This window comes from Vidua macroura, chromosome 17, assembly GCF_024509145.1.
Source record: "Vidua macroura isolate BioBank_ID:100142 chromosome 17, ASM2450914v1, whole genome shotgun sequence".
In the NCBI taxonomy this organism is placed as follows: domain Eukaryota; kingdom Metazoa; phylum Chordata; class Aves; order Passeriformes; family Viduidae; genus Vidua; species Vidua macroura.
In genome coordinates this window covers 7,310,533-7,335,682 of record NC_071587.1, presented here as the reverse complement: position 1 = coordinate 7,335,682, position 25,150 = coordinate 7,310,533, and the positions used below count along the sequence as shown (strand labels likewise).

At 59.6% G+C, this 25,150-nt stretch overlaps 4 protein-coding genes across 4 annotated transcripts; 3 read left to right on the top strand and 1 right to left on the bottom strand.

Annotated features, from left to right (window-relative positions):
• On the top strand, window positions 1-2,626 carry LOC128815890 (collagen alpha-1(I) chain-like). The gene is made up of 4 exons (XM_053992996.1): window positions 1-790; window positions 1,051-1,185; window positions 2,198-2,350; window positions 2,444-2,626. Exons 1-3 carry the CDS (start codon window positions 277-279, stop codon window positions 2,347-2,349), a joined length of 801 nt encoding a protein of 266 aa, XP_053848971.1. The 5' UTR covers window positions 1-276; the 3' UTR covers window position 2,350; window positions 2,444-2,626.
• A 1,177-nt stretch (window positions 2,627-3,803) lies between these two features.
• Window positions 3,804-5,747, top strand: LOC128816071 (whey acidic protein-like). The gene is made up of 4 exons (XM_053993328.1): window positions 3,804-4,098; window positions 4,238-4,378; window positions 4,522-4,665; window positions 5,270-5,747. Exons 1-4 carry the CDS (start codon window positions 3,804-3,806, stop codon window positions 5,488-5,490), a joined length of 801 nt encoding a protein of 266 aa, XP_053849303.1. The 3' UTR covers window positions 5,491-5,747.
• A 1,344-nt stretch (window positions 5,748-7,091) lies between these two features.
• LOC128815952 (keratin-associated protein 10-4-like) lies at window positions 7,092-12,245 on the top strand. The gene is made up of 14 exons (XM_053993119.1): window positions 7,092-7,237; window positions 8,269-8,418; window positions 8,694-8,837; window positions 9,106-9,246; window positions 9,537-9,671; window positions 9,761-9,904; window positions 10,014-10,157; window positions 10,351-10,500; window positions 10,592-10,738; window positions 10,827-10,946; window positions 11,053-11,190; window positions 11,479-11,613; window positions 11,699-11,833; window positions 12,132-12,245. The coding sequence occupies exons 1-14, from the start codon at window positions 7,138-7,140 to the stop codon at window positions 12,140-12,142; spliced, it is 1,794 nt and encodes a 597-aa protein (XP_053849094.1). The 5' UTR covers window positions 7,092-7,137; the 3' UTR covers window positions 12,143-12,245.
• A 438-nt stretch (window positions 12,246-12,683) lies between these two features.
• Window positions 12,684-14,032, bottom strand: SPINT4 (serine peptidase inhibitor, Kunitz type 4). The gene is made up of 3 exons (XM_053993218.1): window positions 13,949-14,032; window positions 13,574-13,747; window positions 12,684-13,223 (listed from the first exon to the last, which is right to left on the bottom strand). The coding sequence occupies exons 1-3, from the start codon at window positions 13,950-13,952 to the stop codon at window positions 13,048-13,050; spliced, it is 354 nt and encodes a 117-aa protein (XP_053849193.1). The 5' UTR covers window positions 13,953-14,032; the 3' UTR covers window positions 12,684-13,047.
• Window positions 14,033-25,150: the final 11,118 nt, after the last annotated feature.

The following is a 25,150-nucleotide window of genomic DNA, read 5'->3' as shown; positions in this document are numbered from 1 at the left end:
CAGGGATGTGGCCAGGCAAGAGCTCCGGTAGCTGTGGGAAGGTGCAGGGCAGCCCCAGGGCAGGCACCTGCCCAAGGCACAGGCAGCCTGGAGGACCCTTCACTTGAGGAGCAAGAGCTGGAGGAGAACAGCAGCTGGAACAGGAGCAGGAGCTGGGCGAGTAGCAGTAGAGCTGAGCCACAACCCTGTCTGCATTGCTGGCTCCTCCCGGCCTCGGGCATCAGCGACCCAGGCCAGGGGCTCCATTCAAGCTCATGCCTGTGGCCGGGGCACTGCATGAGTCTGAGCAGGGACGGCTCATGCCCCGTCCCCGGGGCACTCGCGCCTGCCTCGCTCCCGGCGAGCGGTACCACTTCATCCCCAGGGCCGATGGCCACGCAGGGCCATGGCGACCCAGCGCCCCGGCGGGCTCAGTGTGGGGCTGTCTGGGGTCCGGCGTGCGGGGGCCGTGGCCAGGGGTGCTTGGCTGCTGTTCCTGCCGGGCGAGTTCTCAGCATGGCCGCCCAGTCTCCTCGAGGCTCCCCCTCCCTGGTCGGCAGCCAGCAGCAGCAGATACCTGATACTCGGGTTGTGCAAGCGCGAAGGGGGAGCCTGGCCCTGCCCGGCCCTTGGGAGCCACCCGGAAGGCCGAGCCCGCCGGCCCCACCTGGAGAGGAGCTTAAAGGCCGGCCGGGCGGCCACAGCGCAGCCGGTTCCTGCACCATGCCCACGGCCCGCAGCGTCCTCATCTTGGCGGGGCTCCTGGCTCTCTGGGCAGAGCTGCCGGCAGCATCCGCCCAGAATGACACCAGTGAGTATGAGCGCATGGCCCAGCACGGCTCGTCACGGCACGCCCGGCGAGCGGCCAGCATCCCTCCCTCCCAGCCCCAGGGCAGCCGGCGTGGGGGGGCCGGGGCGAGCACCGGCCTGTGCCCGGCGCGGTTGGGCTCGGCAGCATCCCTGGACCCAGCCCTGGGGCCGGGGCAGCATCTCCCGGAAAGGGACGCAGCCCTCGCCCTGCCCGGCGCCGGCCGCCCCGCGCCTGCCCACGCCCCCGCCTTTGCCTTGCAGCAAAAGCCGGCGTGTGCCCGAGCCCGGCGATGGATGCGGTGAACTGCACAGTGGGGTGCCAGTCCGATGGCGACTGCGAGAGCACCCTCAAGTGCTGCCCGGCAGCCTGCGGCAAGGCCTGCCAGAAGCCTGACGGTAACACTCCCTCCTGCTCCTGGCCGTGCTGCCCAGAGTCGGTGCCGCTGCCACGAAGCCAGCGGCCCGTCCCAGCCAGCAGTACGGGTGCTCCAGGGTGCAGTGGTGGCCACAGGCCTGGGTGCCCGATGTGTGTTCAGCTGCAGCGCGGGGACATAGAAGCCCAGCAGGCTCGGGGTGTGCTCCTGCTGGGCCACACTCACACCTTCCTCCTCTCAGTGATGCATGGGCTGAGTGGACACCCCTAAATGATGCTGGGGCTTGGGTGGAGGGTGGGGTCTGCACCACTCTCCATTGCAGTCCTTGTTGCCTGCTCAGCCTTCTGGGCAGCTGCCAGCCCAGGATGTGGGGGGCACTGCTCTGTTGCTCACCACAAGAGTCCTTCTAGACAGCGACCCAAGGAGATGGGTGCAGGAGTTGGAATCCACAGCTGCAGACAGATGGATATGACCTGGAGGCTCCAGTGCCTCCATGGCTGCCTGCGGGACAGCGCTGGCTTGGCTGCACCACAGTGGAGGGCAGCATGGTGCAGAGCCAGAGCTCAATGCCAGTGGCAGGCAGTGGGGCAGGGGCTCCACACTGCTGGGCAAAGGCTGTCTGGGGGGCCTGTGATCTTGACTGAGGCCTAGGCTGTGCCCCCGTGCTGTGAACAAACAGCCTGGGCCATCCATGGCAGCTGTAGAGGACAGCAGGGCCAAGGCCTGCATCACGTCTGCATGTTGCAGCTGTGCATCCTGTGCCAGCCATGCGTCCCTGAGAGGGAGCGCTGGGCATAGGGACCGTTGGGGACCACTGTGCCATGTGGCCTCCCTGACGTGTCCCCATCAGGTCCAGCTGGCAAGGAGCGCCAACAAGCGGATCTGTGGGATGGGGGAAATGCTGGTTACCGTGATGATCCTTCCTCCATGGCAGATGGGGCCAGGGCCATGCCCACAGCTTTGGGACCTGCTGGGTAGGCCCTGCCCCCCATGCCAGGGCCAGCAGGTCTCAGCCATGTTCTTTTGCCTTTCAGAGAAACCTGGCACCTGCCCACCCGTCAACCCGGGCATCCCCATGCTGGGCGTCTGCACCAACCAGTGCAAGACTGATGCCAACTGCTCCGGGATCCAGAAGTGTTGCAGGAACGGCTGCGGCAAGGTCTCCTGTGTGACACCCATCCACTGAGGTCAGCTGGGTGCATTCCAGCCCCGGGGATCCCACAGCACCACAGCACGGTGCCTATGCACCCATCCCACTCACAGCCTCTGCTCCTTTGCAGGTGCAGCCGCCTCCTGCCAGCCCAGCCACAGGGAAGCTGCTGCCCGATGCCCATCCCACATGCCCTGGCCGTGGCCCTGCACCATCCCCCTGGCTTGGAGCCTTCAGCCTCAGTTTTCTCTCTGGGGTTCTCTGCTCAGGGCAAGCCCCTTGCACTCTCTCCAATAAAGCAGCTTCTCCCTGACATGCTGTGGCTGCCTCTCCATCCCACACCATGGCCACTTATCTGTTCCATGCTGGGGCTACCTCTCCACCACAAGCCATGGCTGCCTCTCCATCCCATGCCAGGGATACCTGGAAGGGCTTCACACAAGCAGCAGCATCAATTGACTCTGTCATGCCTCCAAGGGTCCCCAGCCTGTGCCCTGCCTGGGGCTGTCCCATGGGTCTATGGCCCCAGCTGTCCCTGCACACTGGCTCCTCCACCTTGGGTCCTCCACCATGCTCAGAGCACTCTCAAGGTGCAGCTGTGTCCATGTCCCATCAGAGCAGAGGGGCTCTCTGCTCCCTGCCTGCAATGGCCAGGAGACAAACAGGCTGCAGTGTGGGCTTGTACACGAGCATCACCCAAACTCCTCCTTACCTCTGCCCTCCCAGCCTGGCCATGGCACCTTGCCCACAGCAGAAGCCTGAAGGAGCTTTTGGCAGTGCAACCCACATGCCCTGGTCCCATGCCTGCCCCTGCCATATCCCTCTCCACCTGCTCAAATCTGGGCTCCTGCTCCTGTCCTGCTTTCCCCTGGCACTTCCTGCTCTCCACAGGTCTCCAGGGGCCCTGTTTCTTCCGTACCTGCCTGCTCCTGCTCCCAGCCCCTGGGATCAGAGCATGTCCCTCCTACCTGGGAGGGGCTGGCACCCCCATAGCCCCCCACCCTTGGCAGAGCCATCCCCTGGGACTGAGTGAGCCCCACACCTTGCCCAGCACTGCCCAGTGTCTGGTGCTGGTTCGCCCTCTCTCTGCGGTGCAGGTGCAGGCTGTGCCAGCACCACAGCTCCACAGCAGCTCTCCCTGCTCCAGGTGTGCCAGGAGGGATCCAGCGGACACTGAAGACTGGGACAGGACCGCTCCTGTGTCCCATCCATGCTCTCAATGGTGTGGCTCTGGGAGTGCTGCTCAGCCCTTGGCCCAGCTGCTCACAGGTCACCAGTGACCCAGAAAGGGAGCTGCGGATGTGTCAGCCATGGGCCATAAGCCCAGAACTGCCCCAGGAGTCTCCCCCAAGCTGAATTGTTCATGCCCAGCACTCCCACAGTCCTGGAAGTGTGCTGCCATGAGAAGGAGCAGCTTGGCTTGGCCAGCCTCCACTCCAGCAGGGTTTAAATCCCAGCCCATTGCTCAGAAGCACATTGACTGCAGCGCAATGCTGGGCCACTGCACCCTTCTGGTGCTCCTGGCGCTGCTCGCCCTGGCCCAGCAGCACAGCCCCAGGGACCAGGGCACTGCCCTCACCCTCACTGCATCTCCTCACCAGGCCCTGCAGGAACATTGGACCCCCACTGCCCCACCTGCCCCCCCCAAAGTGGGTGAGTGCCCAGTGGGGGCAAGCGGAGCCCCTTGGCCCCCCGGACTGTACTGCCTCTCCGACCATGGCTGCCCTGGTGCTGAGAAGTGCTGCCAGAACGGGAAGGTCTGGACCTGCCTCCTGCCCACCACAGGTACCGCTGCTCACCCCAAGGGATGCCAGCACGAGGATCGGGCAATGGGTGGGATGTGGGCTGGTGCCTGTGTTGGTGCCCCTGGAGGGGGTGTCCCTGCTCCCTGAGACATGGCTGCATGGAGCATCTCCCTCTGCAGAGAGCCCGGGCTACTGCCCCCGTGCTGGCAGTGCCATTGGGCCAAGCTGTGGGATGAGATGTCACAACGACACCACATGCCACTCGGGGCAGAAGTGCTGCACCCGCGGCTGCTGCACTCGCTGCGTGCTTGCTGAGCCAGGTGAGGTGTCCTGGGGATCCCCATGCCAGGCTGAGGATGCCCTGGGGCAGCCCCAGGGGTCTGCAGCCCCCATCACACTATAGGGGAGTCGTGGGCAGTGGGGCCAGGCTGGCTGCATGCCAAACCCTGAGCCTTCCCTCCAGCCAAACCTGGGTTCTGCCCATGGAAGCGTGCCCAGAGGAGAGCTGCTGCCTGCCCCAACCGCTGCACCGATGACCGGGACTGCCCTGGGGAGCACAAGTGCTGCTTCTCTGGCTGTGGGTTGGCCTGCACCCCTCCAGACACAGGTACAGCCCTGCCAGCCCTCTCTGATGCCCATGTCCAGCCCACCACTGCACTGGTGCTAGCCCATCTCCCCCCTGGCAGAGCCCAGTGTGTGCCTGGCCCTACTGCTGGACAAGCCACAGCGGCTGTGCCCGGCCAAGTGTGGAGCTGGTGGCATCCATCCAGGCCCCAGGGAGTGTGTGCCACTGGCTGCAGCTCCCAGTGCCACACGCCTGCCCTGGGCACAGCCCCAGCCCTCAGAGCTGGCCCTCAGGGTTTTGGGAAGGGATCCCCAGGCCCAGCTCCTCCGTTACGGGCGGGAGATGGCTCTGAGTACGTGAAAGGCTGAACCCCCTCCTGACCCTCCCTCCTGCACCCCTCTCAGATTGCAACCAAAGCAAGGGTTGTCCTTCACCACTCCAGCTACCAGCTGGCATCCCATACTGAGCTGTGACTGGTCTCACTGGGTCAGACCGGTATGGGTGTGAGGCTGGTGACTGAGGTCATCATGGTGCTTGGGGAAGGAAGATGGAGGCGCAGGACAGGGACAGGATGGAGACCGAGGCTGCGCCAGGAGCGGGACTGGGGACAGAATCCCAGCACAGCTGCACTCTTCCCCGTCACCAGGGAGCCACCGTGCCGCAGCGAAGCCCGGCGTGTGCCCCATGGTGCTGCGGGGCTCCTTGGGGCCCTGCCTGGAGCGGTGTGACACTGACAGTGACTGCACTGGGGACGACAAGTGCTGCACCACTGGCTGTGGTCACATCTGCAAACCACCCACCAAGGGTAAACCATCGGCACACTGTGGGGCCAAGACCCCTGTGCCCCCTCCCTACCTGTCACCGTGACCCTCCGGGGGGCAATGGGAAGCTGGGGACTGAGCTGCTGTCCAATGGGGCAGGAGCTCAGTGAGGAGCTCACCCTGCAGGCAGGGCAGCTCCTCCACCCTGGAGGGGTGCCCTGAGCCCCTCACCCCTTTCTCTCTCCACATGTGCCAGCATGGCCAGGTCTCTGTCCCCCTGCAGCAGAGGGTGATCAGGCTGCCTCCTCCTGTGCCTGCAGGACAAGGACTGTCCCCTTGGCCAGAAGTGCTGCCTGCAGGGCTGCAGCCGCGTCTGCGTCCACCCACTGTGGGGTACAGTCCCCTCCAGCCTGCTGCCTCCTGGGTCCAGCCTGGAGGGGACAGAGGGGGGACAGGGTGGGAGCACTACAGGGCTCCCCATCCCTCAGAGAAGGAGCACTGAGGCATCCTCACTGACCACCTCACTTGCCTCTTCCAGGTACAGCGTAGCCATGGCCATGAAGGGCTGCACCAGGAGCTGCCATTTCAGGGTCATCCCCACCCCACTGTGATTGCACCCATGGGCTGAGCAGAGGTGCTGGTGCACCCCACACCTCTCCCTGCACTGGACCCTGTGCACTGGCAGGATGGCACCAGCGCTGACTCCAATGCTTCTGCTCGGGGTCCCTGGCACCCCCAGCCATGCCATTAAGGGCTGCATGCTGCCTGCACTACCCACGGCCAATATTCCTAGCAACCCCACATGAGGCAAAACCCTGCATCCACAATGGCCCCAGCTACTCCACAACACTGAGACAGAATAAACCATCCCACAGGCACCTCTGGTCTAGGTCACCATCCCTGTTCTGTGCTCTGCTTCCCAGAGGTGCTGGCAGCCTGGGCTGCGTGCAGGCAGGGAGGTGCAGGCAGCCATCCCTGCACGCAGGCGCTGCCCGAGGGCAGGGAGAGGGTCCCAGTTCCATGCAGGTGACTTCCAGCCATCATTGTTCCATGGTAACCATCCTGCTGGGCCTGGGGGCTGCATGATGTCCACTCAGCAGTCATGGACTGGAAAACCAGTTCCCTCAGATTCCTTGTGCCAAGGAAGGGTTCATTAGCATCCCAGAGTGTCAAAACCTGGTGGGAAAAGCAGTCACGGGTCAGGACAGATAGAGCACCCAGATAAGAAAGGGGGCAGGGAGCATCACCCATGTGCCAGGGGCCACGGCAGGACCTGCTTACTCATGGTGCTGGATCCCAAGCAGTCCCATGCATGGAAGCTGCACTTGGCTGAGGAGCAGCACCATGGCAGTAGAGCTGTTAGAACCCCTCGTGCTGCCATGCCAGGACCAAGCCACGGGGTCTATCCACAGCCCCCACTCCAGGGAGCAGAGGGGTGAGTGAGGCTCGAAGGAAACCCAGAGTGGGAGTGGCAGCCAGCTCCAGCAAGGATGGGGTGGTGCAACATGGGGGACAGCAGTGCCTGACCCCATCTGGCCTTCCCAGCCCCACAGGTCACCATGACCCCAAAGCAGGGCTTGGGCAGAGATAAGCGGGATGGCTGGCGGGGCGCCGGCAGGTTCTGGGAACTGCCCCTCCTCCTGCCCCTCCTGCCCATAGCACAACCAGCTGCCACAGCAGGCAGCTCAACTTCAGCTGCCCTGGCACTTCAGGCACCCCAGACTTTAAACCAAGCCCCAGCTCAGCTCCAGACATGCACAGCATCTCCAGCAGCACCATAAGCCCAGGAGTTTTCCTCCTCCTGGGCCTCCTCATACTCAGGGCAGAGCCGAGTGTAACACCAGAGAAGGGTGGTGAGTACCAGGAGTCAAACCCAGCAGCTGCCGGCACAGGCAGCCTGGGAGCAGCTCCTTGCATCCCGGCCCCCATGTCCCTGCCGTGTCCCCTCTGTCCCTGCCCAGCATATGCTGACAGGGACCATGTCCCAGCTGGCTGCAGCACCTGCACTGCAGCCCTGCTGCCTGGGGGACCCTGCCCCCACCCCAGGGTGCAGGGACATGTGTGCATGCCCTCAGCCCCGTGGGCACTCCCTGCACCCCACGGGCACAGCAACTGTCAGCTCTCAGCCGTACCACGTGCAGCAGGGTCCCTGCTGCATCCTGGGCACAGACCCCTGCTGCCATCCCCCCACCGGGGGACAGTGCCTGGGGCGGTGGTGCCCAGCTGCGGTGTGGCTCTGCCCACACAGAAACCACAGCCAGTGCCTCTTTGTTTGAACCAAGCAGCTGCTGTTTGCAGTGAAACTCCGGCAGCGTCTGTTTGCAGCCCAAACACCCGGCTGCTGGCAGAGGCAGCTCCCGCCGCAGCCCCAGCTGGCAGCAGGAGCCGGGCACAGGCGCCAGCTGGAGCTCGCCTGTACCAGAGGCAGGGCTGTCCCAGGTTTCCCAACATGGCCAAGAGGAGCACAGGGTGCCAAGAGGAGGAGGAGGAGAAGGAAGAGGAGGAGACGGCAGCAGTGAGGAGCGTGCTGCTTGCAGTGAGGATGCCTGTGGCAGCAGGATGCTCAGGAATAGATCCTGACCTCCAGCTGGTGCTGGCTTCACCCTGACAGGGCCAGTGACACTCCTCGTGGCACTTGCGAGGGCACACACGGGTCGTGCCGCCCCGCCCCATGACATGTCATGCTACACTGTGCCACACTGTGCTGTGCCATGCAGGTCTCGGTGTGGGGGTCCAGCACCCCCAGGCCATGATGCAGAGAAGTCTCCAACCCCTGGGCTGCAGTCCCTGCTCCAGTTCCCTGCAAAGAGACCCACACCCTGCTTCCCCAGGGATGGAGGATGAGGGGCTCTGGCACTGTCCTGACATTGCCATCCCAACGCAGGGGACTCCCAGAAACCGGGGCGGTGTCCACGGGACTTCATGCGCTGCTTGCGCCTGGAGTCCCCACTCTGTGCCAATGACTCCAGCTGCCCCGCTGGGCTCAAGTGCTGCCACTGGGAGTGCCGGCTCCGCTGCATCCCCCCGGCAGCAGGTACGGCACCACGCTACAGCCGCTGACACACCTCTGTCCCGGGGCAGCTGGCACCCCTCTCCCTGTCCCATTCCCTTTGCAACCCCCATTGCTATGGAGCAACCCCCTGAGCGCTGCTAGCAGCCTCCTGACCGCCGCTGGGATGTGTGGATGGGATGGGACACAGGGAGGGGGGCAGCCAGGGTGAGGCAGAGGGGTCTGGCAGGGGCAGGTTTCCTGGTGCTGCCCTAGGACACTGCAGTGCAGCCTCACCTTTCGGCCCCTCGGCGCTGCAGAGAAGCCCGGTGCCTGCCCGGCAGCAGCCCCCGAGGGGCTCATTGCCCCCTGCTCCTTCCCCTGCCTGGAGGACAAGGACTGCCTGGGAGCGCAGAAGTGCTGCCCGCTGGGCTGCGGCTCTGCCTGCCTGGAGCCGGCGCAGGGTAAGGACTCGGCGGGGACGGCTGGGAGCCCCGGCTCGCCCCAGGGACCCTGCGTGCCACAGCTGTCTCCCTGACGCCCTGGCCCCTGGGGCAGCACACGGTGCTTTCCCTGCACCGGCAGCTCCTGACAGCTGCCGGGAAAATCCAACGCCGGGACGTGGCCGCAGGCACCAGGAATGTGCGGGTCATGGCAGGAACCAGGGACCCCCGGGGCAGGCAGGGCGCCAGCAGGGGATGCTGAATCGTCACACCCCTTCTGCCCTGTCAGACCAGCCCAAGCCCAGCGAGGGCCCCACGGTGCAGCCAGGACCATTCCGGGAGCGGTGCCGAGGCGACAGCGACTGCCCCGACGCGCAGAAATGCTGCAACAGCAGCTGTGGCCACCAGTGCCTGCCGAGAGTGCCGGCCGGTGAGGCAGGACGGGACAGGATGGGACAGGATGGGACAGGATGGGCAGTGAGGGCGGGGACATGGCTCAGAGACCGGGAATGACGCCGTGGGGCAGCAGCCACCATGGCACAGAGCTGTGGCACAAACCCGACCCCTCATCCCATGCTCACCAGGGTGGGTTCTGCCAGGTCTGGGGTGGGGACACACTGCAGAGCCCCCAGGTGGGCACTGGAGTGGGGAGGGAAGGGCACAGAGCAACCAGCCTCCGGTGAGGCCACCATCATGCTCTCATCCTGCTCCGCGGTGCAGAGGACACCAGCCCTGCCCCAGTCACTCAAAGGCCACTGCAGCACCAGTGGGGATGCTTCAAGGACGAGGACTGTCCCCCGTCCCATGTGTGCTGTCACCAGCTGTGCAGCAGGCACTGTGTGGCAAACAGCCAAGGTGAGGGGGCTGGGAGCCCCATATGCCCTGGTCGCCACGGCTGTGTCTCCAAGCAGTGGCACTGCAGCCACCCCACTCCATGCCTGCAGGGAAGGACGGGTTCTGCCCAGTCCGTGCCGGGCTGTTCCCCAGTTACGACTGCAGAGCCTGGTGCTGGCACGATGGCGAGTGCCCCCGCGAGGAGAAGTGCTGCCTCCGTGGCTGCGACTACGTCTGCCTGCCCCCGTCCCGAGGTGCCAGATACGGGCAGGGGTGTCCCCCAGCTCCAGGGACTGTGACGCTGGGTGGGGAAGACCCGCTGTTGCTGCTTGCACTCCCAGCCCTGCTGCCTCCTGCCCCTAGAGAAACCAGGCATCTGCCCGCTGGCTGAGGAGGCTTCGCTGGCCCCGTGTGGCACCACCTGCACCAAGGACTGGCAGTGCCCAGGGGCTGAGAAGTGCTGCAGCAGCAGCAGATGTGGTTACGTGTGCTCAGCCCCCGAACCAGGTGAGGAGACGATCGCTAGAACAGTGATTCCACCGGGAATGCTGTCAGAGCTCCTGGGCGCAGGATGTGGGACAGCGCTGCCACAGGGCAAGCACTCAGATCCCCGGGTCAGGGCACCCCGAGGCTGCACCAAAGGAGGTGCCTGCAATACAGGGTGGTCCCTCCTCCTGCTGTCTCTTCCTGTCCCTCTCAGAAAAACCCGGTGTGTGCCCAAAAGTGAGGCCACAACACGCATCGGAGCCGTGCACGGAGATGGACTCGTGCACCCACGACAGGGACTGCTCCCGGCAGGAGAAGTGCTGCTTCTCTGGCTGCGCCATGCGCTGCACACGCCCTGCCCAAGGTGAGCGTGGCAGCCCGGCCACCAGCACAGGGGAGCGATGTGAGAGCGGGGCTGGGACCTCCTCCCTCACCCGAGTCCCCTCCTCTGGCAGAGCACCCCGGAGAGTGCCCCCGGGCAGGGCCGTGCTGGGACCTGCGGCGCCGGCGCGGGAGCCAGTGCCTGGATGACAGTGTCTGCCGGCGAGAGGAGAAGTGCTGCGACACCGGCTGTGGCCGGGAGTGCGTGGCCGTGCCCAGAGGTAGAAGGCATAGCCTGCTCTGGGGGAGCTGGCCCCAGCCCCAGCCCCCCAAGGGCAGCCAGGTGACAGAAAGTTGGTGCCCCTGCAGACAGCGGGGACAAAGCTGATGGCCGGTGTGTGGAGGAGTGCCAGGCTGATTCACAGTGTCCCCGGGGGCAGCGGTGCACCAGCATCGGCTGTGGCCACGTCTGCATGGAGATCCCTGGAGGTGAGAACCAGCCAGGCCCTCTGGGAGACATGTGTGGCTGCCATGGAGTGCCCCATGGTGAGGTGCCTCAGGCCAGATGTGTCCCAGCTGGGTGATTACCTCGCAGGCAGAGTGGGAGTGTGCCCCATCCCCAGGGAGAGGGGCACGTGCTTGGACCTGTGCGACTTCGACGAGGAGTGTCCCTGGGGCCACAAGTGCTGCAGCAACGGCTGTGGCCACGTCTGCACGCCAGCCTCCCTGCAAGGTCAGCCCCTCACACCCGCCCAGCCCAGCAGGGACAGAGCCCGGGTCCCCTTGGCACCCACCCTGGGGCATTCCTGGCCCTTCATCCCCAATGAGCACCCCTCAGCATGACCACACTGGAACCCTGAGCTGGGTCTGCCAAGGTGGCTGTACCTGTGGGGGTCTCACATCCTCCACAGATATGATCTGCCCCCATCGTTCTTTCCATGCCTCCCCCCCTTTCTGTGCAAGTGATGAGCACACACAGCCTCAGCTTAGTCACCAGGTGATCGTTCTCCCCTCCCCACAGAGCGTGACACTGTGGCTGTGCCCCAGCCCAGTGCTCAGCGGTGCTCGGAGGAGTGCGAGGCCGACTCACAGTGTCCCTGGGGACAGAGGTGCACCCGCACCTCCTGCGGCCGTGTCTGCATGGACGCTCCTGGAGGTGAGGGACAGGAGACCCAGTGTTGCCCCAGGAGACATGGGCTGTCTCAGCCAGGTGGTCCATGGCAGGGTGCTCTGCTCTGCAGGCAGAGGTGGAGTGTGCCCCATGCCTGGGGGCGGTGGGACCTGCCTGGACCTGTGCAGCCTCGACGAGGAGTGTCCCTGGGGCCACAAGTGCTGCAGCAACGGCTGTGGCCACGTCTGCACGCGGGTGCCTGGTGGTAAGGAGGCCTATGGCCATCGTAAGGGGGCCAGCACCAGGGCTAGCACCAGGTCATGCAGGGTGCCAGCTGACCTGTATGAAGGGCACAGCCCTCAGCATGCTCCCAGCTCAGCATCACTGTAAGGCCAGTTCCCACTGCTGCCCCATTGCTCTGCTCCCAGCAGACGCATTTGCAGGGAGAGGGGATTTGAAGTGATGCAGAGTGGGATGGAGCTCTCATGGAGCTGGCCAGCACGGCCACTGGTCCCTCACTCCTGCAGCCTTATTGCTCCCTAAAAGCATATCCTCCTTTTCAGATGCTGTGTGATGGGAGAGCAGTTCCTCTGCAGCAGGAAGCTAGGGGACATGGGACAGTCATGAGTCCCAGCTGGCCTCTCCCCTCCCCACCACCTCCAGCAATAAAGTCTGTGCTTGACTGCCCCCAGATGCCCATGTGGTCCTGGAGTGGCCTTGAAATCACCTGAGGCCTTCAGGGCCAGGAGGTTCAGCCGCAGTTGGTGCCACAGGACCAATGAAGCAGTGCAGACACACAGACCCGGCTCAGGGCAGGGGGGGGACAGGCACCACCCCAGGCATCCATCGAGGCAGGAGCTGTTCCTCCTCCATTCAGTGGCTTCAGCTCCCAGTCAGGTCATGTCAGCAGCTTGAAGGCTTGGTTGGGCTGGGAGCCCATCCGTGGCAAGGGGAGCTGCAGGGTGGTGGCTGGGTGAGCCCTGCCGTGCCATGCTGCTGGAGGCACCCACCGCCCGGTCCCCATGAGGGACGAGTGCCCAGAGGGACAGGCACTGTCTGCTCCTGCCAGCACAGGCAGGAAGGACCAGACCCAGACGTGCTCATCCAGGGACCCGTCCTTGTATTGTCACAGTCCAAGGGGAGGGACAGGCTCCTCGGCTCAGGCACCAGGCAGAGGAGGGGGCATCCACGCTGTCAGGGGCAGGCACATGTCCCTGTCCTTAGGCCAGTGAGCATCCCAGGCAAGCCACAGCCCCCAGCATGGCTACCCAGGCCCACAGCCCTCATTGCCACCAGCCCCATGGTCTCCCTGTAGGGTTGGGGATATGGCCACCAGCAGCAGCTTCCCCCAGGCAGGGGCTGTGCAGAAGCCACCACCTCCTGGGCCAGCACTGCCAGGCACCTGGAACTGAGAGCTGGGGCATCAGGAGAGGGGCCAGGAGCAGCTGCCATCTGTGGCCCATGGCCCACAGCACATTGCTAGTTACTGACGTGGGAACAGGCCTGGAAGCACTCGCCCTTGGTCTCAAAGTTGTTCCTGTTGCCGCCACAGCCGCCGTAGATGAACTCCTCACACTGCTGGCTGGAGGCATTGAAGAAGAAGCGGCGGAAGAGCGCCTTGCAGTTCCCACAGACTGAGGGCAGGTAGCAGAAATCTGCACGATCCAAAGGGGACAGGCTGAGCCAGGGCAGGGGGGGACACATCACCACGCTCAGCGCTCTCACGCCCTCAGCCCTGCACAGTTCTGGTTCCTTTTTACTGCCATACCCTTCGTGCCAGCACACAGCCCTGCACCCACCTTCCTACAGCCCCACACACCAGTAGCTTCCCCACAGCACAGTGTGGTGACCCCCAGGGTCTGCAAGACCCATCAAGAGCTCAGGAACACCCCAGGGACCTCCCTTCCCAATTTGCTACCCCATGCCAGCCAACACCCCTCCTGTCACCCACCCTTGTGAATGCCACGCTGCCACTCCAGAGCCCCAACCACCACAGAGTCCTCACCCAACACTGGCTCCTGGCATGTGTAGCCACACTTGCTGGGACAGCACTTGGTGGCTCCGTGGCAGTCGGCATCACGGGTGCAGCGTGAACAGGAGGCACCCATGTGGCAGGAGCCACAGTCCTTGTCCAGCAGGTCCTCCACCTCTGGGATGTGGTAGCAGTACCCAGGCTTTGCTGCAGGACACAGTGGCCAGGACGCTGCTGAGAGGCACACAGCAGGGGCCGCAGCAGCCCCCCAGTGCCCCGGCGTCAGACCCCAAGCTCCCACAGTCCCACACTTGTAGGCACCTGGCAGCATGTGGGGCAGTGGGAAGCACTGGGCAACAGTGGCACCAGAGTATCCCCATTCCCAGGCCATGACCTGGCCACACTCACCCATCCCCAGTTCCTTTTGTCCAGGTGTGTGCGGGGCCGGGCTGGACCGCTTGGCTAGGGGGAGCAGGGCAGCCAGGAGGAGAAGACAGCCAGGTGGCAGCTCCATGGTGCCCTGGATGGCTAGGTCTGGCCTCGGGTGTGGTGGGCTGGGATTTAAGGTGTGCAGGCGGGGCGGAGGGAGCAGGGCTGGTGCCTAAACCAAGCTAATACCTGCCATGCAGGTAATGAGCCACACCCGGGCAGGGCCTGGTCTCCCTGGTGGCATCCTGGCCACAGCCCTCGAGCTGGGGGGACCGGTAGGACAGGACAGCTGTGCAGGCACAGCCCTCAGGGAGCCCAGCCGGGTGGCAGCAGCATGCCCAGGCTGGGCTGGGGCAGCACCAGCAGCTTCCGTAGCCTCCTGGGGATAAGCCTGTGCTGGGGACAGACGTGGGAAGGTTGGCACCGGCCTCTCCATTGCCAGGGATCATGACAGTGCCATGCCAGGGCATGGAAAGCTGCCAGCTCTGGCGCAGCCATCAGCCAGGGAAGGGCTGGGGCACAGCACACTGCAGCACCACTCTCCCTGTGGTGCAAGTCCTGAGGAAAAGCTGTGCCAGAGGTGTATCCCTTCATCGCTTTCTCCAATGCTTCTTCACGTCTGACAGAGAGCATCCCGGGCAGGACGGACCCATGCACAGGGCTGAGCCTGTGGGTACCACCTCGCTGCCTACCATTGTGGCTGTGGAAGGCAGGTCCCGCTGATGCTCCCTTCCATTCCCATCCTGTCCCTTTGCCGCCTTCCTCATCACCCTCTCTCGGTTTGGGGCCGCCCCCTTCACCCACCCTGCTCCCGCGGAACACCAGTGCGGAGCCGTGTCCTGTGCCCGCCGGCAGCCCCCTGCTCCTGGCAGCAGGTTGGGGGTCCAGGGGCTGCATCGTGCCTGGGTGGCCCCCGGGGCTGGGACACGGCTCGCAGCCGGCTCAGCTTCCAGGCGAGGGGCCGGGCCCACGGCAGCGCAGGGCCCCGGGCGCTGAGCTGGGAGGCACCCGCACGTACCCGTGGGTGGGCGTGGGGTGAAACCTGCCAAAGGAGGGAGAAACACATTAAGATGTTCCCATTCAGCAAGAATAATTGTTATCCTAATTACTGCCGTAATTATTGTCCCAAGGGGGAAGCGGAGGGCGAGGAAAGCTCCGTGGGGAGGGGCCAGGAAAGTCGGAGTCGGGGTGGGGTTTGGAGAGCGATGCCACCCCCGCCCGCGCCCCCCGCCCACGCCCCACCGCAGCTTTTCCTGCCTCTCCCGCGAAGCCCCGGGATGAGGTCCTGGCAGTGTCCCCGGCTCGGGACACGGTGACGTGGCCAGTCCTGAGTAGGGGTGGGAGCAAATCCGGCGGGACGTGCCGGAGGCGGTCGGGGATTCAGAGTCAGGGTGGGCAATGGGAAAAATACCCTTACACAGGGACTTAGCGGCCACCCTCGGTGGCCACAGTGCCAAAATCCACCGAGGCTGAACTTTTCGTGCTGTCTCCCCGGGGAATCGCAGCGGCCGGGTGATCACTGGACGAACTGATGGCGTCTTCCAGAGCAGCCCCGCCTGTCGCTGCACCGGCAGTAACAGCATGGCCAGGCTGGGACAACACCACGGTGGATGCAGGGACGGTCCCAGCGATGAGAGGGGGCTGCTCCCAGGTAGATGTTGAGGTTTCACATGACAGAAAACCACTCACAGAGGAGGACCTGTGTCGTACCCCCTTGTCCTGCCCTGACACCAGGGACCCGCAGGGCAAGCAATGGGTGCAGCCATGAGGGCAGAGCCACCAGCCAGACCTCCTCTATGGGAAAGCAGTGACCGGGGTACCCAGGGAACACCCAGGAATGCGGCACCTCCCAGGAATGCGGCACCCAGCAGGGACAGAGACAGAGGCGGCGCTGTGCCACGGGGATGATGTTCCTGGCCAGGCCAGGAGCGGTGCCGAGGGGCTGAGCAGGAGCACAGGGAGCCTGGACTGCACACACACGTGTCCACACCTGGCTCCCACGTGTGCACACACACTCATACACGTGCAGAGTGCGTGAACCCTCCTGCCTCTCCCAGGGACAGGCACTCCCGGAAGGGACTGTCAGGGAAAGCCCCGGCAGCTCCGGTGGCGTCCTTGCGACACTCTGCAGTGCCCAGTGCGGCCAATCCCATGAAGGGGCAGAGGCAGCTTGAGCACCGTGTGACGGGAATCTGAGCACCCACCCAGCCTGCGGCAAGGACATGGGACCCGTTGCTCCAGCCTTGCAGTCCTGGTGCCCACACAGAGCCCCCACCCCCTGTCCCCAGCAGCAGGACCCCGTGGCCCTGGACCTTTCCTGGTCTCCAGGTGTTGGGCCAGCTGGGCAGCAGCTGGGCAGGGCTGAGGGGCTGGTGGCAGCGTGGGGCTGTGGACCGTGTCCGGTCACAGGACGTCCCTCGGGAACCAGTGATTGTTCCCAGAGGCAGAACAATGCCCGGAGAGCTGCCAGGGCACCACGGGCTGCTCCACAGCGCCCAGCCCGGGGAGCCTCCTCCACTGTTTCACCAGACCATCCCCAAGCGGGATCCCCCGGCCCTGTCCCGTACCTGTCTCCTGCAGCCGAGAGTTGCACTGGCTGCTCTTGTCTTGTGGCACAGTGCGGCTCTCTTGGGGCTGCACAGAGCCCAGCACCAAGCAGCAGCACCTTCCTGCCTCCCGCGAGGCTTGTCCAGCCCAGCTGCCCAAAGGAGGGAGGGGACGGGAGGGTTCACGCTCGGATGGAGCTTGTCAGGTGCTGGGGCATGGGCCAGGTCATGGGCATCAACCTTCTGCCCCAGGAGGATTTAAACCCCTGCCTGTGCCCAGAGAGGCAGCCCCCACACTGCCCATCCATGCCATGCGGCTGCTGTCGCTTCTCCTGCTCCTGGGGCTCTGCTGCCTCTGGGCCCGGCTGGTCTCCCCAGGTGAGTGTGGGTGGGCACGGGTGGGCACGGGTGGGCACAGGTGGGCATAGGTGGATGCTCGAGCCAGTGGAACAGTGCTGCAGGAGGATTTGCAGCCATGGGCACAGAGACCACTGTGACCATGGCTGGGAGTGCAGCATCCCACCTGTGCCATCTCCCCTACATTTTTGCATGCTGCAGAAATGACCACCAAACCCACCACAGCTCCCTGGGAGAGCTGTCTGGGGTCTCTGGAGCCCTCATCCCCAGGGTCCCACTGTGGGGTTGACAGATGTGCCCAGTCGTGCCTGAACACGGACTCCTGTCTTTCCCAGCATTCACCTAGCCCCCACCTGGACCTGGAACAAGGACCCAGTCTGTGCAGCCAACCGACACCAGACAGCCAGACAACAGCTGGACAGCTGGACAGCCAGCCATGGAGGGCTCCATCCGCTGCTGGATAATCACCCCACCTCCCAATCCCACCTCAGCACCCTCAGCTCCGTGCTTACCATAGGGGTGTCTGTGCCCCCCACCCCCCAGTAAACCCAGTCTGTGATGAACAATGCCTGGCTCCTGCTGCATTTCTCTGTTGGTGAGCCCCCACCAGCTTCTGAGAGACCTTCAGTCCCTGTGGGAGGGATGGGGTCCCTTTTGGAGGATGCTTGGGGAGCCTCAGGGAGCTGGGGCCACACACCCTATGGGGAGGTTTCCTCTGGTCCAGAGATGCTTTGTGGGTCCTGGGTGGGAGTGTGTCTGGGGCTGTCTCTGGAGGTCTCCCACAGGGAACAGAAGCATTTTGCTGTGTAGAGGGTCCTGCTGAGCCCACCCTGGGCAGGAGCAGCAGCAGAGGGTCCCTGTGCAGGGATGGGGCTGGGGCAGCCACAATGATCTGGCCGTGCCAGGCACTGACCAAGGACAGCTTGTCACACCCAGCCAGTGGCCAGTGTGGGGTTTATTGGGAAAGAGAAGGTCCTGCCCAAAACACCACTGGTGCCCAGGACCAGCCCTGGTAGAGTGAGGCAGAGGAAGAGGCCCCTGCAGCCACACACTGTGGGCTCTCCTCTCCTCACAGATTCCTTGTATACTTTCTGGCATAAGTCAACAAGTGTAATCACTGTAACCATCATCATCATCATCATCATCATCATCATCATCATTGGTGTTAAAAAATTTGACACCAGGCTCTCATCTCCATCAGACAGATTTATTGGCACAGATCAATCATGCAATCTGGTAGCTTGAGCTGCAGCCTCAAAAGGAGGACCCCAAAGAAATCTCTGGGCAATTATATCCTTAGAGTGTAAACTCCCCATCCCTCACTGACAGTCCAGATCAAGAGTATTGTTAGGCTCTGGGGTCTTCTCACTCTTCATTGCCTCACTGTTTTGTTACCAAGTGGCTGCCACCTGGTCATTTTCACACCCTCTGAGGTCAGTTTTGGTGGGGGTTTCACTCAGTTCTGTGGTCCATGTTACAATATGGTTGTTTCAGTTCATACACCATGATCTATGGGCTGTCTACTCCAGCTATTCATTTTTAAGTAACATTTAAGCTACAGCTTTGTCTAGTCTAGTATTAATGTTCAGATTGTCAGCCCTGGGTTTCACTACTCTCTGTCTTTTACCTACACAACACACCCAATAGGGTTCAGGTAAAGTTCAGCTTGCACCTATCAGGTCCAGCTCCTGATATGAAACAAGCACTCAGCTACTTTCAAATAATAGAAAATTTTCAACAGTCATGATCACCACAGTCACGACAGCAGACACCAGGTTTGGCCTTTCAGAACATCAAAACCCAAATGTTTTCATTATGATCTCTAACTGCAAAGCAAGTGGCTGACATACACTTCATGCCAACACCTGCTTCTTGCCCAGGGGCCATGAATTAACCTGGGTGGTTTGGCTCTTGGCACTTGTTCTGTTTACTCCAGTAATTTTAACTCTTTGCTGACCAGGTTGAACACCCAACAACATTCCGTTGTGTTAAAATTGAATCTTGTGCTCCTGTGTCTGTTAAAAATTGTATTAATTTTTGTCCAATAGCATCAGAATGTCTGGACCATTATTATGTCTGCCTTAATAGGATTTCAATTGCCAGATTTCAGTCTGGCCTGGCTTACAGCCATAGTGCTCTTGCAGATCAGTCATCTAAATCAAATCAAATGGGACAGGTTTGGAGTATAATTTCCCACTCTATCCTAAGGTCCACTGGTTTCTTCTGTTTCTCCAAAGAGTCTGGTTTCATATTCAGGGAGATTTGAAGGAAACAAAGAACCATCTTCTCCGGGTTCACTATGGTCAGGGCTGCCCTAAATGCTTCCAATTTCATTTTTCAGGGGATAGCAGTTAGTTTTCTAATCTATACAATGTCGGAGGACAGGCAGTCCACATAAATATAACTTCAATCTTTTCTTCTGACTTTTATTTATTTTTCTTTTCTTCCTGTAGCTTTTCTTCCTGTTTATGCTTCTCAGTTTTCAAAGACAATATTACAGCTTCTTTCCTACCTTCTATTTCTCTCTCAGATCTTATTTCTCTCTGCTATAGTTTTTCCTGTCCTAACAGGCAGCTTCTGTGCAGGTGTCTAATATCTTACAAAAAACTTCTTTGCTCTTTTCATCTTTTATAAAGTCCCTGGCTACCTTTAGCTTTTCTCCCATAGCTTTTCAATCCTGCCAGTTTTCATCATGTGGAGCACAAATTTGAAAGAAAATAATTGGAGCACATTGCTCTGCATCTCCCCTCAGCCTTGGCATGTTAGTAGCCCACAACACTAAATCTCCTGTATCCAGGGTCAATGGATATAAGTTAAAATAATTGTTGGCTGCCCATTGATAACAGTACTCACATAATTTGTCCAGATTGGATTGGGGCAGTTGCAGGTGAAGTAGCAGTGAGCATAGAAAGCAAAGCAACAGGAACAGACAGTGGAAAACCTTTTTCAGTGGGCACAGAGGGAGGAGCAAGGTCTGGGCTAGAATTTACCTCAGGATATCATGTACCAACCCCACTCCCGAGATGCTGCTTTTCCCAAGCTCAGTTATCCCATACACATCATTAGTCCATCTGCCCCGTGTACTGATTCTGTAATCTATGGTGAAGGCAAATCAAAACAGTCTCTTTGAAACCCCCTGCGTGGGCCACACTTCTGCAGGTTTTGCCCCAGCATGTCAAGTAATATATGGCCATTCCTCCTGGCATAATATCACTGTGAGTTTTAGAGATCATTTAGTAGCGCCAAATATCTTCTCCCAGTTCTGCAGTGCCTCGGCTAAGGCATCCTCTTCTTCATGCCAGGTACATTGCTCATCCTTCCCAAAACCCACAAAACCCAAACTTGCATAAGGCAAGACTAGAACCTCCTTTAGAGATTTGACACTCACTACTCAGTCCTTCCTTACTCCAGAGCTCCTGGGTGAAACCATCCACTGCTGCAAATTTGGATATCTGGTGCTTGGAAGAAAACAGGCGAGTGAACAAGTGCCTCACTTGGGTTGCCAAGCTGCTAAAGAAATTTTTGACACTAAGCTCTTATATTCACTAGATACATTTATTGGCACAGATCAAGCATGAAATCTGGTAGCCTGAGCTGGATGCCACAAAAGTGGAACCCAAAAATCTCTGAAAATCCCAGGGCAATTACACCTTTACAATCTAAAATCTCCACCCCCCATAATCAGCACCATTTTCATTGCTATTGTAGTGATCATATTCATTGTCATTGGAGTCACCGTCTTCACTGCTATTGGAACTGTCACTGTCGATGCCATCATCACCATCTTCATTGCTATTGGAATTTTCATCACTGATGAGATCATCACCATCATCATTGCTATTGGAATTTTCATCACTGATGAGATCATCACCATCATCATTGCCATCATCACCATCACCATTGCCATCATCACCATCACCATTGCCATCATCACCATCATCACTGTCATCATCACCATCATCACTGTCATCATCACCATCATCACTGTCATTGTCCTTGCCATCAGAAAGGTCATTTTTAACACCATCATCACCATCTTCATTGCTATTGGAATTGTCACCGTTGACACCATCATCACCATCACCACTGTCATTGTCACCATTAGCATTGTCATTGTCCTTGCCATTGGAAAGGTCATTTTTATCACCATCATCACCATCTTCATTGCTATTAGAATGGTCACTCTTGACACCATTATCACCATCATCACTGTCGTTGTCACCATGATCATGATGATTGCAATCACAAAGCTGATTTCTGTTACCATCATCACCATCACAGTCATTGGCTTTGTTGCCATCATCACCAGTTTCACTGCTATTGGACTCACCAGTTTCATGGCTATTGGAGTCACCCATTTCATTGCTATTGGAGCTGTTGTTGTCATTGTCACCATCACCACCATCACTGTCAGGCACTGTGCTGGGCTTTTTCCCAGGCTCAAGGCTCAGGGTGCGTCCCAGCTGCCCTGGTGGTGGCCACCCAGCTGGAGCTACTCCATGGAACTCTGTAGGAGAGCAGAAAGCAGCAGCATCAGCCCTAGCATGCTGCCCTTCCATCCACTGCTCCCACCCAGCAGCCCAGTTAACCACGATGCCGTGCTGTCTTCTCCTCTGCTGCTTTTCCTGGTGGGTTTTCAGGGCTCTGCCTGACCCCTGCTGCCCTCAAGGCTGAGGCAACTCACCATGCTGGTGCCTCCCAGCTCACGGCAGTGTCATGGCGGGGCTGCTGCCTGAGGGGCTCTCCTGGGCACCTCTGCCCTGGGGCCAGCAGCCACATGGGCTCCAGGTACGCCGGGGACTCAGGGAGAGATGGAACTGTGCCACAGTTCACTGTGGCACTGCGGTGAGCCCCACATGGCCCAGGCTCATCCCCCCTCCCATTCACCCCACGGCTTCCCTGGCCCTCGCAAGGCAGCAACCTGGCACCTGCCAGCACCTCCAAAACACCTGTGATTCTATGAAAATAAGGAAAAAACATTCTTAAATATTCTTCCCACCCACCCATACTTGCCTGCAATGGGTGCTGCCTGCAGCCGTGCCCACAGGGTGAGGAGCCCCAGCAGGAGGATGCTTCGTGCCATGCTGACGAAGTCTGTGGCCGGGGCTGTGCCAAGTGGCAATTTAAAGGGTCTAGCAGACAGCCCGGGTCCAGGAATGGGAGGAGGCGAGCCACAGGTGACTTCAGGAACCTCCCACATTTGCCTTTAATTCTGTTTACCGAAGAGCCACTCCAGCTCCACCCACAGCCAAGGCAAGAGCAGGATACAGACTTGGCTGCACTCCAAGGAGGACAACACAAGGACTGAAGGATGGAAGGGAGAACCAGGACTGCACAGAGGCATATTCTTCACTGCTGGTCTCAACAGGACTCCCCACGATAACCTTTATCCACAGCAGTGACCCCAGCGCCAGGCTCTGCCCCAGTGCTGGGCTCTGCTGCAGGCAGGAGCCTGTCCTGGCCCTGCCATCCCGGATGGAACAGGATCAGGGCAAGAGCACCTGGCAGCAGCTCCGGGAGCTCCCTCCTTCCACATGCAAAATGCCCTTTATTCAAGGCTCCTATTTCACACGTGGAGATTCTTTGCAGATTTTTGTAGGTCAAATATTCAAGGCTTCATTTGAGCACTTGTCTCTGAACCACCCCATTCCCAAGCAGAGTGCTCCAGCTCTTTCAGAGTTCCTACTGTCAGTTGCCAGGTTTAGGCACACAAATGAGCTCAAAGTCTCCTGAGACAGTTAATGTTGTCCCCCAGACCCATGTCCTCCTGCTTTGGGGCCTCCCCAGGACCTCCCTTTTCCCAGGATAGGCCACGCAGCCCAGCACACTCTGGGCAAAGTCATAGCTCAGTGTGTCTTTTCCCCAGGCCAACCAGACTCCATCAACTAGGCCTCCATGCAGCTTTTGGGAACTCCTGAACATGAATTGTAGGATTTAGTGTCCGTGCATGAGAGCCCTATTAATTTAAACACAAGCATTCAATAACCACATGAATGTGCAATGAGAGTGCACAGTTACTGCATGCACAAACACCAGATTAGCTATTGTCCAAGCGAACATCTGCTCCAATGAAACATTGCTGCACTAAAATAGACCTCTCTGGAGGAAAAGGTCTTGGGACTTCAAGCAAAAGAGCTCACCCGAGCTGAGGAGAGACAGGAACCTGTTTGCAAACTGCCAGCCAAACTGCTGGCCTTCACCAGAGACCCACAGTCAGAGTAAATGAAAATTAGACGCACTGCTACACTGCCTCCCCTTTCCTCTGCATGTGATCCTAGGGTAAAGACATATTTAATATGTTTGAGACAGCAGATTAAGCTTAACTAAGATCCAATTCTGTGAGTGCTAACCCATTTACACCAAGTTATTCTCCAGTCACCCAGGAGTGTGAGTTGGGATCTAATTTTCCAATTTTTTCCTTCTCTATTTAATTATTTCTTTCTGAATTACACACAGAGAAATGTGCAATGAATAGGGTAGGAGAACTTAAGGACTGGTCTGCCCAGGACACATCAGCACCAAGCACAAATGGGTTGGAGTTTCTGGATGATAGATAAAGTTTAAATTTGCAGCTGCAGGGTGAGTGAAATTAATGGGTTTGAGATTGATATTATTGCTAAAACTCTAAGCTGGCACTTGACAGGAGCACTGGAAAAGCAAAGTCGTGCTCAAAGAGCTTTCCATCAACATCTCATCAAGGCAATGCAGGGCCAGTGCAAGGGAAGGAGCACAGCTCTGCACAAATCTCCACAAATCTGTGTGGGAAGAGGGCTCATAGCAAGAAAAATGCTTTAAGTACAGGTTTATCCTTCTCCTCCTGCTGTGACTCAAGGTGGATGCAATTCCTCCACGAACCACCCATGTCCACCGGAGATCCGGTGCTCCACACCTCGCCGCCGCCTGGCCGAACCCGCCGGCCCGGTGCTTATCGCGCGTTTCTGTGGCTGTTAATCACCGCCGAGCCGGGCACCCCGGGGCAGGCAGCGCTGGCCAGCCGCTGTCAGCAGCGCCGACTCCCTTCCACGCACCTGGAAAACCATCTGGAACAACCTGAGGGATGGCAGGGCTCCTTCCAACCTCAGGAGTGCCACGACGGAGAGCTCAGCACGGCTGCTGTCCTCGTGCTTGCCTGGTGGTTCCTCCTTTTGGGAACAACACCATAATTTTGGCATATTTCTGTTTTAGCAGGCCATAATCCTGGATAACATTCAGGGAGCAAATGGAGAAGAATGTCTGACAAGCAAATTGCTCTGATGAAATAAACGCTTGAGGATACTGAGGGTCAGAGAGACTTGTCCAAAGTCTCCCTGAGAATCAAGCAAGAATATGGGTAACCTCAGCTGTGAACCAGGTGTTCATGTCTGGCAGACATGCACCTACCACAGAGATCCATGGAAAAATTATCATTAAAAACCAGGGCCTGGAGGAGGCCCAAATAAGGCACCACATCAGTCAGATTTAGGTGATCCCTGACACACTCTTGAAAAGATATCTCTCTCCCTGCAAAAGTGTTTTCTCCATCATTGTGAATTTGTTCAGGATTTAAGTCTTCTTGTTAATTGGAAAGCTTTTCCAAAGGTCTGATCTCAGCCTCACTTAATTCAAATAAATGCATGGGACATTTGTACACCAAGGTGGACAAGATTAACAGTATCACTCTCCTCACCCTTCCCTGGGCGTTCCTACAGCCACAGTTATTCTTCCTCTTCTCTGGGCAATGTCTAGTTCTTGTTGCTGACAACTTGGAGCAATCAAAATAAGTGCACAAACAGCCCAGTGCTGGTGATAATGAAGTTATGTCAATGTTGATGATGACTTGGTTGGCCCCACATCCACCACTGGGTTTGTCTAACAGCCCAAAGCTTACCTCGGGTGCAGCCCTGGCCAAAGCAGCAGGAAGGGGACAAAGGCAGGAGCTTCTTCCACCATGTGAGCCCATGAGTCAGCAGCCTCTGCTCCCACAGCCACTCCAGGCTTCCATGGGAGCCCAGTGTGGTCACTGCAGAGCCGACAGCTACAGCAGGAGTCACACTGAGGGGACACAGCCACAGGCTGCAGTGACAGGTGCTGAGAAACACCAGCACAACATCCTCTGGAGACACCAACACAGCCCCCACAGCATTGGTCACAGAACCACAGAATGGTTTAGGTTGGAAAAGACCTCTGAGATCATCAAATCCAAGCTTTGACTGATCACCACCTTGTCAATTAGATCACGGCTCCAAGTGCCACATGCACTCATCCCTTGAACACAAATGAAACAAGACTGAGCATCTGG

Excerpts from the sequence above, each read along its gene's own strand:
- LOC128815952 (XM_053993119.1), top strand. The coding sequence starts at position 7,138 with ATGCACAGCATCTCCAGCAGCACCATAAGCCCAGGAGTTTTCCTCCTC. Across the intron at positions 8,419-8,693 it reads CTGCATCCCCCCGGCAGCAG|AGAAGCCCGGTGCCTGCCCG; the intron begins GTACGGCACCAC and ends TCGGCGCTGCAG. Across the intron at positions 11,191-11,478 it reads CACGCCAGCCTCCCTGCAAG|AGCGTGACACTGTGGCTGTG; the intron begins GTCAGCCCCTCA and ends CCCTCCCCACAG.
- LOC128815890 (XM_053992996.1), top strand. The coding sequence starts at position 277 with ATGAGTCTGAGCAGGGACGGCTCATGCCCCGTCCCCGGGGCACTCGCG. Across the intron at positions 791-1,050 it reads ATCCGCCCAGAATGACACCA|CAAAAGCCGGCGTGTGCCCG; the intron begins GTGAGTATGAGC and ends TTTGCCTTGCAG. Across the intron at positions 1,186-2,197 it reads GGCCTGCCAGAAGCCTGACG|AGAAACCTGGCACCTGCCCA; the intron begins GTAACACTCCCT and ends TTTGCCTTTCAG.
- SPINT4 (XM_053993218.1), bottom strand. Across the intron at positions 13,224-13,573 it reads ATGCCAGGAGCCAGTGTTGG|ATTTCTGCTACCTGCCCTCA; the intron begins GTGAGGACTCTG and ends TGGATCGTGCAG.
- LOC128816071 (XM_053993328.1), top strand. The coding sequence starts at position 3,804 with ATGCTGGGCCACTGCACCCTTCTGGTGCTCCTGGCGCTGCTCGCCCTG. Across the intron at positions 4,099-4,237 it reads CTGCCTCCTGCCCACCACAG|AGAGCCCGGGCTACTGCCCC; the intron begins GTACCGCTGCTC and ends CTCCCTCTGCAG. Across the intron at positions 4,379-4,521 it reads CTGCGTGCTTGCTGAGCCAG|CCAAACCTGGGTTCTGCCCA; the intron begins GTGAGGTGTCCT and ends CCTTCCCTCCAG.